General features: G+C 38.8%; 1 protein-coding gene across 1 annotated transcript in view; it reads left to right on the forward strand.

Annotated features, from left to right (window-relative positions):
- jub (LIM domain-containing protein jub) overlaps positions 1-12,582 on the forward strand; it is a 165,286-nt gene that overhangs the window by 28,248 nt on the left and 124,456 nt on the right. The window contains exon 2 of the mRNA XM_067146231.2: positions 3,513-3,603. Coding sequence (XP_067002332.1) covers positions 3,513-3,603 — 91 coding nt within the window. The remainder of the gene's footprint in view (positions 1-3,512; positions 3,604-12,582) is intronic.

Raw genomic sequence — 12,582 nt, forward strand, 5'->3', positions numbered from 1 at the left:
TGCTACTGTTGTAACCCAATGTGCTCTACAGAGTGTCGAAGTGTTGCCTTGGCCTGTTTGATTTCCCAAGCTGTCCCCAATCGAGCACGTATGGGGCATCTATGGACGGCAACTCCAGCGTCGTCCACAACCAGCATTAACCATCCCTCTGTTGACAGACCAAGTGCAACAGGCAATGGAACTCCATCCCACAAGCTGACATCCGGCACCTGTATGACGCAATGCATGCAAGTTTGCATGCCTGCATTCAACAGTCGGGCGATTACACAGGTTATTAATGGATCACCATGGCACATTTGCAATGGCTTTTCTCGCACGGATATTAACTTCTAGTCTTGTACTCGCGTGCACATTAATAGTGCCCCGACATAAACAATGAACACTGCATCACTGCAGTACTGGAAAGGAGGGGAGGGAGTGAAGGGGTAGTCTTGAAGGCCACTCCCGTGCAAAACAGGAGGGAAGGGTGTGAAGGGGTACTGCCGAAGGCACAATGTCCCTCTCGCGTAACGCATTGCTGTATGTAGACAGCCCGCTACAAGATTTTGTTGTGATTGAAATGGTCACATTGGCAGACGTATTGAAGTATAGTATTATGTAACCTACTTTGATAATTACAGTATCAAGGGGTAAGGGAGGTTTTTAACTGAAAAGTATTTGATACTAGTTAGGAATATTTTGTAACTGCATTATATCGGGTCATAATTTGAAAACATCATTTACTGGTTTTTTAACTTTGTACTAGACTTTTCTGAAGTTATACCATCATAATTTACCACTTCGGATATAGAATTCTGATCAATTGTATAAATAGAAAATTAATATGCTAAATTAAGATGTTGATGTATAAAGTATTATAACTGTGTAAGCATTTCTTTATAAAAATAACAGAAGATACATTTTACTTCCCGAGCAGTAAGAAAATACATCTGAATAATCATTAAATTCAGTTTCCATAAAATCAAAGTCGTGTCTTAAAATATACAATAAAAATACTAATATTGCAACATCTTAACATAAATAATTATTATAAAATTAACAAATGTTTACAGAAATAACTTTTCAAAATAATGTATTGGATCTTGCTAGAAAACATATAAATAAAATAAACGTACGGTTAAATAATAAATAGTTACATAATTTCAAGAAAAGAAAAATGGAAATTAATACAAAAGTAATTGTGAAATGGGTATTAAATAACTAAAGAGTTGTGTCAAATACTGACTTTACAACAAGTGTAAGTGACGAGTTCCTCCTCCCTTCCAGAACATTATTAATCAGTCCATTTCTTGTTCCTGGTTATCACTTGCTCTAGCTGCTTGGGAATGGAATCTATTAGATGTTGTAAAAAGTCTGGTTCATTCCTCCGATTCACCTAAACTCGATGGGAATGCATTAACAGAGCCGCTCTTGTCCTCCCCTAACCTGGAACCCACATGTTCACCATTCTTGCCCGAACATGTTCTACCTAGTATTAGGGGAAAGTCAGGAGGTATCGGACAGTTTAACTTTTCTGCCATAATTTGTTTATGGAATAGGAAAAAAATTATGTAATGCATTTTATAAGCATCTATATTCTTGTATCAACGTACTCACTAGAATATATTTAATCAATTAAAAACACGGACAATATTAACAAATTAAGGAGGTCATTACACTTTCGTAGGTTTGAAAAATGGAGGGTGGTATCGGACGGTCAATCTTTTTTAACAAAAATTTATTTTTTTCACATTCAAAATAAAACAAATTAACGTTTAGCCATTCTGCAAATATCACACTCATTAGCGTTGACGATTCTTGATGGACTAAACAAATATTTAGTCACAAGATCATTTAATTTATCAAAAATATGTCCACTTGCTCCTTGTTGAAGCCTACTGCTCGCTGCAAGCTGATAGACACAGCCGTCCTGAAACGGAGGTCTTAATGCCTCTTCATAAAATCATAAAAAGTCTTTCCTGCCATCATTTTAGTTTTATTAAACCTAAGTTCAGCTCTCAATTCCTCAGCAAATTGATACACAAGTTTTAAAAATTCTGTTTTGATGAGTGGCATGAGCTGACTGTCGGGGCTTGATATGCATGTACAGGTCATTCTCTTCTTCATCTGAGAATGTTCTCTGAAAAGTCTAATTGTTCACCGTACACACTTTTATTGGAATCTCTTTACCAGCTTCAAGAGCTTTAATTCTATCATCTAACGTGTTTTTGTGGAACAGAGGAACATTGACTGGCCTCTCTAATACTCATTCTATTGTCTCTGACACTATTCACGGCTAATATTATATTGCTTTCTTCCCATTATCCTCGTATCTTCCCCATGCTTACCTAAAACAAAGGATAGTACTATCATTAACCTGGACGGAACTGCAACCTATGTGTCCGATACCGCCTGAATGACTCCCTTAAGAAACAACTGGAACTGAACTGAACGAGAACGTTCGAAAAGAAACTGATTCTAAACCCACGATATTACAGAGTAAGGAATACTGCTTCTGCTAATGTACTTAAAGTTCAATGCAACTTATCCTTGTTGCTGCTACTTCTCGGTAAAAATAAATCCGTGCCGGCCGAAAATCGCACAAAGGACAAAAATACACCACCACTCATAAACGACCCTGCCTTTCGACTGCATAGGATGTACCCACCCTTCAAACATGCAGGCGGACCTGTGAGTAGCTAAACAGGTTCTGACACATGCTGCTAACTTACGACAGCATGGTATTGCTTGAGTTATTGCTTGGGGGACCATGTGAGCCTCCCACATGCCGATAATATGGCCTCGATTCACTTGTGATAAGATAGGAGACATCTTACAGTGTTACGGTATAACGAAATGTAGGCCGCCACGGAATACAAACACTGTGCCTTCAGTACTACCCGTTCACTCCCGTCCCCTCCTTTTTGGTACTGGAGTGGCCTTCGACATTACTCCTTCACTGTCTCCCCTCCTTTTCAGTACTGGAGTGGGGCAGTGTTGATTGTTTACGTCGGGACATCATTAATGTGCACGTGTGTACCTTTGATCAATTAAATATGTTACCTCGACAAACATATTGCCAAAATTTCTGTATTCTGCATTCCTAATTTGGATATTTTTTTCTGCCAGTGTACCTTTGAATTCTTAAAATTACTCATTACTTAAAAAGAAACTTGAAATTGATTCTTTCTTTAGCCTGGGATCATCTTATGGTTTTTAATTGGCACTTTACCAATTAAAGCTGGGTTTTTGTAGACTTGGTTATGGGACTCTTTTTCTTTGTTTAATTGTTATGGCATGGATATAAGGTAAAGTGAATATACTGTATATATATATTGGCTTACATAACTGAACTGTTATTTCACAGCTGGGTAGACATTATTGCATGAGTGAACTTACATTATTACGCTTGATCTTAATGTATTGTCAACTCCAGCTCCTCCAATTATATTAATGTGTACTTTATTTGATATCTTGTGATTACGTTTGCTGTATGTTTGTTTTGAAAATTGACCACATGTATTCAATTTCAGGGTCCAACAGAAGCAGAACGAAAGATTGAAGAACTTACACGTCAGTTGGAAGAAGAGATGGAAAAGCAAGAAGAGGAAGGAGAATATTTTGGTAAGTATGAGCGTCTTTAAAAAGAATAATAATTGTATTGGCTTTCTTTCATTAATGAGAATTAGTAAACATGAAAGTCATGGGGTAAATGTTTAGGTAATTGATCACGTCTATTAAATTTAAATCTTTGTACATATTTGCTTGGCCTCGGGTTGTGATGATTTGATAACAACGTAAGAGTATTACTGTATGACAAATCGCTTACCTTGTTAGGACCCGCTAATGAGCGGAATGTTGCGTAAGAAGTTTTACCGCAAGCTGAGGAAGGAATTTCTTCTTTACATTGGAAGTAATACCATTTGCTTCAAAATAGAATTCTACTTATTCTGCATACATTTCCCATAATTCGCATGATCCTGGTATGAATTCACTTAAAGAACCAACTGTACCAGTAATAACCTGCATCTGAGGCCCATTACTGCTTTCAGGATTAGATTCTGTCATTTTAGCAATCTTATATCCTCGTTGCCACTGTCATAACTTAGAAGTAGGTAAATTACGTTTATTGACCCAAATCATATATACAATTTAGTTTGATCAACAAGCATTGGTCCGACTTGTTGGTTGAATGGTCAGCGTATTGGCCTTTGGTTCCGAGGGTCCCGGGTTCGATTCCCGGCTGGGTCGGGGATTTTAACCTTCATTGGTTAATTCTAGTGGCCTGGGGGCTGGGTTTTTGTGCTGTCCCCAACATCCCTGCAACTCGCACACCACATATAAAACTATCCTTCACCACAATAACACGCAGTTACCTACACATGGCAGATGCCGCCCACCCTCATCGGAGGGTCTGCCTTACAAGGGCTGCACTTGGCTAGAAATAGCCACACGAAATTAAATTAACAAGCATAGAATTTTTAATTCTTCTCTTGGAGTCCATAGTAATAATGGCCCTCTGGGTAGTGTGTCCTGTTAAGGCTCCTATGATCATCTCTGACACAGTGCCTCCAGGACCATTAAAATATTGCATTATCAACATTTGTGTTGTTTTGTTGGAGCACATGAATGATTGCTTTAATAACTGAAAGTTGTACATCATTTCCTATTACCATCATGTTGTCAAAATCAGAATTGAAAATTATCTTAATTGAATACTGATTTAAGTTATAATTGGCAAATTGAATATTTAGAGAGAAAAACACTACAATTTCAGGGTTTTGTTAATATTTCCAAGAGACAACTGATAAGCTTTGTTTGCAACAGTTAACTATAAATAATCCTCACTGTTAGGGTTTATATAGATTTCCCATAAATTACTGATTTGCAAGGCTGATTAAATATGCATATACAGGAAAATACTGTCTCATTTGAAAGGACATTTGAGAAACTGATCTTTATACTTCCTCCAAACAACATTGCCATTCTGAATCGTCCAGGAGCAGACCACCCTTCATTGTCAATTTCTTGTGTACTGGATGGGTAATGCCTCAATATACTTAATGGTTTTCGAAACTTGTGGTGCCTACAATGTGAAGTAAAAGTAAGTGCAGGTAGTATCTTCCCGATTACCAAGCAACTTGGCTGTGCTTTAGGTTCATGCTTTAGGTTCATGCAACTGTGAGCTTGCATTTGGGAGATAGTGGGCTCGAATCCCATTGTCAGCAGCCCTGAAGATGGTTTTCCGCTGTTTTCCATTTTCGCACCTGACAAATACTTGGGCTATACCTTAATCAAGGCCATGGCCACTACCTTCCCAATCCTAGCCCTTTCCAATTCTTCTGTTGCCAAAGACCTGTGATATTTTAGTGCAGCGTTGTAGCAAAACAAGGAAAAAGTCTTCCCCAATTCAGAGGAAGAAATCTTTTATATTCGACCTGTTACCTTTCCAAATCTAAGTTTCCTTTTCCAAATACATTTGTTTTTACCCCACATTTAGTGAACTGATGTTTCAGTATGACACAGTACTATCTCGATACTCCGGCGGTTGGTTAGTCCGGTACGTTTGGCAATCCGGCGCTCTCGGGAAACACGTATCATATAGTCTTCCCTCTCTCCTTCCTTCACTATCTACTCATTCTGTACGCCGCTTTCCAGCCATTAGCTCTTTCGCCATTGTTATCAAGTTTACAACCTAGTGTATACTGTAGTACGTACTGTACGTGTGTGTAGGTACTGTATTTTGTAGTGTGTTTTATCTAGTGTATTACCTGCAATGTCGACCAAAAAAAAGCACGTGACTATAAGTATGTGTAAAAAAACAAGAGATAATAATTAAACTTGATGAAGGAGAAACCACAGCAAACCTAGCACAGACTTATGGCGTTGGACGATCTACAATCTACGACATCAAAGTCAACCGTAATAAAATCCTGGAGTACGTTAGGACTGCTGAGGAGAGTATCCTTAAATGGAAAATGCTTTATTCACTTGGTTTATGCAAGAGTGTGCCAGGCGCACGCCATTATCGGATGACATTCTTCGTGAAAAGGCAAAATATTTTTATGGGAAAATATGAAAAAGGACGATTTTCGGGCTAGCGATGGCTGGCTTGATAATTTTAAGAAAAGATTTGGAATTCGTTTCTTAACTGTACGGGAGAAAAATTGTCTAGTGATGTTTTGGGCGTTGGCCCTTTTCAGAAGAAATTTGAATTAAAAATCCAAGTATTAGATCTGCTGCCAGAGAAAGTTTGCAACACGGATGAAACTGTTTATTCTGGAGGATGTTACCGCATAAGACCTTTGTACTGTAACCGTAAAAGTTTGTTTTGATGGCTAGCTGAACACAAGACTCGGCCCGGGGGTGACCGGTCAATATCTGAATTGTTACAGAGGAGAGGGAAATCAGATAAGTATAATGGAACACTAATTGTTTAAAAAAAAGTTTATTCATAAAATAAAGTCAGATTTCAACATCACCTCAGCACAGCAGTTATAATGAGTACTTCTCCTTGGGGCGGAATTGGCCCTGATACATTGCAGGTCATAATGTCTGCTTAGGGTGCCACCATCTTCCGAGCCGTTCTTGAATATCTCGGAGGTCTGAATGGTCTAGGAGCATTTGTAGTCACGGTTGTAGCGTGGCACTGGACATGAAATAGATTCAAGGTAACTGGTCTGCACAGATGAGAAAATAGTTAGTGGTGGTTTGCACTCAATTGTCTTCACAGTGGTGGTTTCACTACAGAACACAGTTATTGCTGATGGATTGAATTGAACTCAAATTAAATCTGCGGGGTATCAGCTACAGAAAATAAATAAGTCACTTTATCAAAGTTAAATATGAGAACTTCGGCTGAATAGTGACGTAGAAAATAAAATATTCCACTTCCAAACTTTACACAGTTCAAGTTCGAATTAATTCTAGAAATAAATGAAACCAAAGAATTTGTTCTGGGATGAATTTAGTCCCGTTGACGATTAAATAAAGAAACGCTGTCCTTTCAAGAACCGTCCTGGGTTCAGCACAAGAAATGTTAACTGTACCAGTTTATTTAACCACAGTTCTAAGGCTATGTTCTATCGTGAATATGGTCACTTGGAAAATAAATCTTCAGTTCGATAGCACTGTTAAATTCAACTACTTGTGTCAGTAGTTTGTAACATAAACGCATAGTTTGTCGAAATGTTCTAACAACTTGGTAGAATAATACTGTCACAAAATTCAATCACCTGTACAGTTTGAAATACTAAACTACGTCTCACTATTAGCACAGGTTTATCACTTTGTTATTGTTAAATACAAAATTATGTACAGTTTTGAAGTTCCACTAAAGACAAGGTTTTATCACTTTTAGCATTCAATGTTATATCACTTTGTGAAGTTTAAACACTGTCATTCAAATCCTATCATCTCTTGTAATTTAAACATCACATTACATTTAAGTACTTGGTAGCTTAGTATCGTACTAGTTCGAATCACACTGTTCCTGTAAATAGTTAAACACCTTAACTGTTCACGTTTCAACTCATACACAACTTCTATTACCACACGCAAACGATGCTGTAATACTTCTAAGTCTTGTAGATGCATTGTAGAATGAGAGTTCAATAGTACGTGAACTTAAACTTCCATCGAAGAGTCTTAACTGGTGACCAGCATCACGGCAGCAGAATGACCAACAGCTGACCGACTGGCCTCAACTGTGGCACAAGCGAAATGCCTGCCTATTTATTCAGTATCCCCTGGGAATTGTAATTACTAATATCTTTCGTACATTTTAACGGATCTCCATGAAACTTGGGAATTATGACTATAAAAAATTAGGCTATACGGTGATGTGGTTCATTTCTTCATATCATTAATCCATCTGGAAGAAATTAGTGATGGAAAAGAATGGAACATTCCGTCTGATGTAATACAACCTTGGCCAAGTTACCCAGTTGTGACGTCTCACTTCCCCGCTGCTCACAGCTGACATGTTCGCAGGGGAAGCGTGTTCGGCGGGGACTTTGATTGAGAACCGTATTACGGGTATAATACACTCTTCCAAAGAAGGTACCCCAGGAAGAAAAGTGTCAAAAGACAGATTGACATTCATGCCTTGTGCAAATTCCACTGGCAGACACAAACTTCCGTTACTGGTTGTAGGAAAAGCCAAGCATCCGAGGGCATTTCAAAATTTATCTCACTTACCAGTCACCTATAAAAACCAAACCAAAGGATGGGTTATCAGAGATGCTTTTACCGAATGGTTCAAGCAAGATTTTACACTGGTCGTAAAAAGATTTTTAAAGACCACAGTTTACCTCTTAAAGCTTTGTTACTTCTGGGTAACACTCCTGGACACCCTAAAGAAGAGGATCTACATTCCGAAGACAGGCAAATTCAAGTCCTCTACATGCTTCCGAACACGACACCACTCTTGCAGCCCATGGACCAAAATTAATCCAGCAAATGAAAGTTACACACAAGTATGAAAGATGAGTTTTCCACCTAATCAATACCTTATTTTACAAAATGTTTAGAATTATTTACATTAAAACAGTACCGGTTTCGATCTGTAAATAGGTCATCATCAACTGTTGGAGAACCTGCTTAATAGCGATTGTACATAATAAAACTTTACTAAAAACTAATTAAACAAGAATGCCTTATTCTAATATAATAATAATGTTAAGATATGGAGCTTTGACTTGTTGGAGTCCCATTCAAATATCTATGCTGTTGCCAACATTATGTCAAACAAGATGTATACATATGGTACAATGAAGTGCTTTGGCATGCTGGAGTCACATGAATACCACATATTCCAAAAATTGTATAGCTGAGGTTAAAAATAGGGTATAGTTCTTAGAGGATAAAGGGTCACTGAGGTTTTGGTGTCAAGTTCAAATATCTATGTAGTATGCCATCATTATGTCTTAACTGTTGTATAGATGGAATCAAGGTGCATTGTTGGGCCGCAATTTTGCGGGGAACGTTTTAGCTGATGCATGCTAGTTTTCAGGATCCTTGTAGAGGCATATCATACTATGTATGACATACTGTATTGAAATTAGGGAAATTAGGTTGATAGAGCTCCCCTATTCATACTTGTATTTATGCTCAGGTAAATTCAGAATCTGAGAAAGAGAAAGGAAGTAGGAATTAGAATAACTGATAGAGAGTGCCTGCTAAATGGTTTGTGTGCTATAGTGTGTGTGTTACTTACGTGTGGGCTGGATATGTCCTTAAGTATAGTATAGTGCTGCACACTGTTGCGTGTACGTCGTGTGGCTGTCGTAGTGTTCAGATTGAGAGGTGGTGGGGAGGCGGAAGCAGCCTCTGGAGGGGGAGGGGTGGAGTGGGGTGTGTCTTTTGGGTTGTGTGTGGGTTTGTCTCTGTTAATTCTTTTTAAATATGTGTCTTTTAGAATGGGAATGGTTGTGTTGAAGAGAATGTTTGTTTTATCTGTAATTTCATTTAAGTTGAGGTTGGGATTAGCGTATTGGTCCATATTGATATAAAAATCTTCCATTATATTGAGCAATGGGTCTGTGGGGTTCATATTTAAATTTCCATGTCATTCTCGATATTAGTGAACTTATGTTATTCTGCATACATCTCTCATGATTTGGACAATCCTGGTATGAATTCACTTAATAATAATATTTTATTGCAGCCAATGGCCAAAAGATATTTACATTAATACACAACATTAGTCATCTCTGCAGAAGGCTCTCATCGATTCGCGCCGACAAGTACAGCTCATGGCATGATATCGTTCACAGCTCTTACCACAACGTTCACATACACAGTCCGTGTCTGGTTGATGGAATTTCTTTGTTTTACACAGCTTGTAATGAAATCCGTGTATTGCAAAGCGTGTAATCATGTGTCTGAGCTCATATCCTCCTGCTTGCCAGTCTTTGTAAACCATTGCGTCCGTCGAGTAAAATTCGCTCCATATGTCTCTCTTCTTTGCTCGTAATTTCTCTATGAACTGTAGATATGTTGGTGTAGTTGGTAGTGGTAGGTGACAACGGACATCTTCTACATAGAAAGGTTCACGGGTTAACTCATATACAAGCCTTAAGGCGTATACTTCGAGACACAAAGTGCCTTTTTCAGAAACGTAGCTTTCACTTTTTCTAATTGCTCGAACTGTTTCATTTTTAGATGCGGTCATACAATTTCTAATCCATAGGTGATCACTGGTGACACTTTGAGGTCAAATATTTTCAGGGCTGTTTTGATAGATAGCTTATTAAAATTCTGTATGTCGTTGATGGCTCTGATTGCTGCATTTGTCCTGTCATTGATGTGGGTAGAGAAAACATTACCTCTAGTTTGTAGTGTGACCCCCAAATACTTGAAGTTCGATACATTCTTTAGAGGTCTCCCATGTATATGAAACTCTGATGCTTTCCCTCCTCTCCTAAATGTCATTGTTACTGTCTTTTCCTCATTTAACTGAAGTTCATTCTCTTCTGTCCATTTCACCAGCGCGTCAAGTGTCTCTTGCAGTTTCTCGCTGGACCTCGAGGCAATCACGATATCGTCTGCATACATATATATGCTTGTTTCTTCAGGGATTACTTCTGTGATGTCCGCCGTAGCAATTATAAATAGTAGTGGGCTTAGTGGACCCCCTTGTAGTACACCGGTGGTTTGTTGAATTGGGTTGGACTTCGCTATTCCGTCACTAATTTCTGTGCAGTTTGAGGCCAGTATGTTCTGAATTAGTCGTTTGAGACTTGCATTGCTTCTCATTAATCTGTCTAGTTTCTCCATTATAATTTTTCGGCTGATAGAATCAAAGGCTTTAGAGAAGTCGACGAAAATGGTATACAGCTTGCCTCCCGCTCTAGTTGTACCTGCTTCAATATCATCCATTAGACACTTGATGACCTGAATCGTGTTCCTCCCTCTTCTAAAACCGAATTGTTCTTCTGGTAGTTTGGAATCGACTTCTCTAGTAAGGCGTTGACATAGGAGTTTTGTTAGGATCTTTAGCATAGTACATTCGAGAGCGACGCCTCTATAAGCGTTTGGGTCTTCAGTGCTTCCCTTTCCTTTATATATCATTTTGACTGTGGAATTTCTCCAGCTGCTTGGAATCGTTCCTTGCCTGAGGCATTGGTTCAAGACATATGTTATTGCTTCTTTTAGTGTCGGGAAAGCAATTTTGATGTGTTCATTGTAGATATTATCCGGACCGCAAGCCTTATTATTCTTGGAGATGTTTATAGCATCTTCGACTTCCTTGAATGTAAACCGTACAGTGTCTAGGTCTTTTTCTCCCGTGGGTGTTTGAGTTAGAATACTGCAAGGACGTGTGTCTCTTGTACTTAATACGTGGCCCACATGCTTCTCCCAAACCTCAATAGGAATATTTCGCGGATATTTTGGGCGTCTTGGGTTAAGAGCTTTATACGGGCATTGCTCTGCTTTTTCTATCAATCTTTGTTCTTCCTGCTCCTGAAATAGCTTTTTGTCCTGCTTTACGAGTGCCTTATAGGTCCGTCTCTTGTTGGCGTAATCTTCCAGTAGATTGGTGTTTGGGGCTTCAAGGGCTGCGTGCAGCACTTTCAGTGCAGTCTTTCTTGCCATGTAGCAATTTCTCCTAAACCAAGGCTTTGCTTTCCTTTTAAATGTAGGCTCTGAAATGACTGTGCCTTGTAGTAAATTTTCTAGCTTGTTGGCTGCTTCCTCCAGGTTGCCTTCCACCACCATCTTCACAATTGCCTGATTATCTGTCTCACATACATCGTGCTGGAGGAATTTCCTCGATATCCTACGGGTTTCAATCTCCTCTCGATCATAATCACCTTTAATCAGAAGCATGGTTTCTACCATCTGATGTTTCCTTACTGGGTTTAGGATAATTTTCTGTTCTATTGGTTTTAGTTTACCCAGGTTTGTAAAGATCAGGTCTATGGTGCTGGCTCCATTATAACATATGTATGTTTTGTCTCGCTTCTATTAACCATGGATAGTCCTTCCTCTTCCAAATATTCTAATACTTCTCTTGATTTTTGTGAAGGAACATCTACTCTGCAGTTGAAGTCACCCGCAAGGATGATGCCGTCATTTCTGTTTGTTGTGCTCAAGGCTGTGCCTATTTCATCTATGATTTGGAGAGAGTTGAAGTCCGGTTGGAAGTACGCACAAATGAAAATACACAGTTTAGTTTTTACTACTATGACATTATTAGTTCTATATATAGCTTTAAAGGGCAAGAATTTCGGCGTGAGGAGGCATGTGATTCCTCCTTTTGGTCTTCCTGTGAGTCCTTGTTCTGCTAGTACGTTAACTGTGTAATGCTTGTTTGCTGTCCACTCTGAGGTCAGGAAGGTTTCTAACATTATCATTGCATCGTAGCGATCAAAGATATTCTCTGGCTCTAAGTTGGTAACATTTAACATGCCTTCAACATTCCATAGTAAAAGATTCACTTCTGAGACTCTCATTTGCCATGAAGTTTCACTGTCTCTTTGAGCTGAAACGAAAGGGCCGAAAAATTACGCCCGTTGGCCAGAAAGCTGGCTCGTAAATGTTATCTTTGCTTTCTAGAGGAATTCCGACCTTGAAGGCTTTATTTTCTCCTTTGGTTCG

The sequence above is a fragment of the Anabrus simplex genome, chromosome 4 (assembly GCF_040414725.1).
Source record: "Anabrus simplex isolate iqAnaSimp1 chromosome 4, ASM4041472v1, whole genome shotgun sequence".
NCBI lineage: Eukaryota > Metazoa > Arthropoda > Insecta > Orthoptera > Tettigoniidae > Anabrus > Anabrus simplex.